Source organism: Hydra vulgaris, chromosome 13 (assembly GCF_038396675.1).
Source record: "Hydra vulgaris chromosome 13, alternate assembly HydraT2T_AEP".
NCBI classification, from domain to species: Eukaryota; Metazoa; Cnidaria; class Hydrozoa; order Anthoathecata; family Hydridae; genus Hydra; species Hydra vulgaris.
The window spans coordinates 57412410-57415000 of NC_088932.1; the positions used below are offsets into that span (position 1 = coordinate 57412410).

The following is a 2591-nucleotide window of genomic DNA, read 5'->3' on the forward strand; positions in this document are numbered from 1 at the left end:
ATTAAAAAATCACCATGTAATTAATAAAGAAATAAATAAACTTTTTCATGCCCCCGTATATCTATAATCTTTAAAGTTCTCTCTAGACACCTGTCTAACTTTGCGTAAATCTATTTCTTATCATATATTTTAGTCTTTGTTTCCTTTTTTCCCTTAGACTACAGGTCCAGCTTGCATATCGGGTAATTAGACTTTGTCTGATTACTCAGGTTTTGAAACGCTCCCTTGTTTTTTGATTTCTCTAATTTAACTAGTGGGATATATGTAAACAATTTTTTAAATAAATTTAAAATATTTTGCTTTAATTTTGTGCTTGCATACTGGACATCTGTCCAACATCTTTTAATTTTATCTGTGATGCTTACTCTAATATAATCTTTTCTCCTTCTTCCCTGAGGCTCCTACGACCGGGTGTGTTCCATAAAGTAACTGGTTTTCGAGTCCAGTTGCGAATTATAAATTTTTGCCTAGTCATATATATGTATATATGTATATATATATATATAGATATATAGATATATATATATATATATATATATATATATATATATATATATATATATATATATATATATATATATATATATATATATATATATATATATATATGTATATTTTTTTTTTTTTTCTTTTTTCACGCAAAAACTTTTGACGTGAACGGACGTGCTTTTGTAAACTAAATTAAAAATGGCTAAATTTACCGTTTCTCAAATTAAAGACCTGTTAGATATTCATGAGAATACTTTGTTAAAAATATTTAATGAGAAGTTTGATAAAATGGAAATTCAGCTATTAAATCTTCAAGAAGAAAATACAAAACTAAAAAAAGAAACTAATGAACTAAAGAAATCGGCGGAGTTTCTTAGCGAGAAATATAAAGCAATTGTTCAAGAACTTTCTGAAATGAAAAAAAAGCCAAACTTAACATCAAACCAAAATGATATTACAAACGTTGTTGTCAAAGACAAACTAGCTGAGTTGGAAGACAGGAGCAGAAGAAATAACCTAAGGTTTACGGGAATTGAAGAAGATGAAAACGAAACGTGGGAATTGAGTGAGGAAAAGATTCAAAATGTTTTAAAGACAAAACTTGGATTTAAAAGTAATGTTGAAATTGAACGGGCGCACAGGACAGGGAAAGAAAGTAGCGATGGAAAAAAGTACAACAGAACCATAATAGCTAAATTTTTAAACTACAAAGACAAAAAAACTGCGTTGGATAACTTGTTCAGTTAAAATTGTGAAACGATCGATTTTACGTAAATGAAGACTACAGTGAAAAACTTTAGAATTGCGAAAACAGTTATTTAAAGAAGCAAAAGATTTGAGAGCCAAAGGTAAATATGCTAAAGATGTATATAATAAACTTGTAACGCGCGACTTTTAAGAAATTCTTTTATTTTAGAGTTATTGATTTTATCTTTATTATTTATTTATTTTTAATTTTTGTTGTTTTTAAATACAAAAATGGATTCAAGTCGCTCTAAAAATTTTGACATTTTTAAATTTAATGATTTTATACTTAACAAAGAGTCCGATCCGGATCAAAGTTATTTTAGTGAAACAGATGCTTTACAAAGCAACTGCAGCTATTTTTATACTTTTGAAATAAAAGAATTTCTTGAGCGTGATAAATTTAATGCAATTCATATAAATATAAGAAGTTTAAAAAAAAATTTTGAAAATCTTTGCAATAGTTTTGAGGAAAATCTAACTATTTTTAGTGTAATTTGCCTAACTGAAACCTGGTGTAGTTCTGCTGACTCAAATTTAGATAATAATTTTAAAATACCGGGCTATAATTTAATTTCATTATGGTGGAAAACAAACAAACGCGGCGGTGGTTTAATTATTTATGTAAAAGAAAACCTACGGTATTTTGTTAGGCATGACATGAGTATTTCTGACGTCAATATAGAGGTTTTAACGATTGAAATATTAAGCAATAAAACTAAAAATATTGTAATTAGCTGTTGTTACCGCCCACCTACTGGCGAAACTAATACATTTAGTTCATTTTTACATGACGATATTGTAAATAAAATCAACCACGAAAATAAATTACTTTACATATTAGGTGATCTGAATTTAAATTGCTTTGAGTATCACGTCAAAAAAGACATTAATGGGTTTTATAATGGCCTATTTGAAAATGGAGCAGTTCCTCTAATAAACAAACCAACAAGAATTACTCAAACAACAACTTCCTTAATTGATAACATTATAACCAATGATAATTTTAATAATTCGCTTAAAAAAGGCATTATTAAAAGTGACATATTTGATCATTTCCCTATTTTCTTTTCAATAGATATTTATGCGAAAATTTTATATAATGAAAAAAAATCATTTAAAAAACGACTTTTTCATAATAAAAATCTAGAATCTTTTAAATATCAACTTTCTTTAGTTAATTGGGACATTATTAACTTTTCTGAAGACATTAATTTAATATACAAATCTTTTTTTTTAATTTTTTATGAAATTTATGACATCGATTTTCCCAAAGTAGAAATAAATTACAAACATAAAAAAATTAAACCGCCATGGATTACTAAAGGTATTCTAAAATCATCTAAAATTAAACAAAA

At 26.4% G+C, this 2591-nt stretch overlaps 1 protein-coding gene across 1 annotated transcript; it reads left to right on the top strand.

Moving 5' to 3' along the window:
- Positions 1–687: 687 nt before the first annotated feature.
- Positions 688–1236, top strand: LOC136090042 (uncharacterized). The gene has a single exon (XM_065816146.1). The coding sequence runs from the start codon at positions 688–690 to the stop codon at positions 1234–1236; it is 549 nt and encodes a 182-aa protein (XP_065672218.1).
- The last annotated feature ends 1355 nt before the right edge of the window (positions 1237–2591 follow it).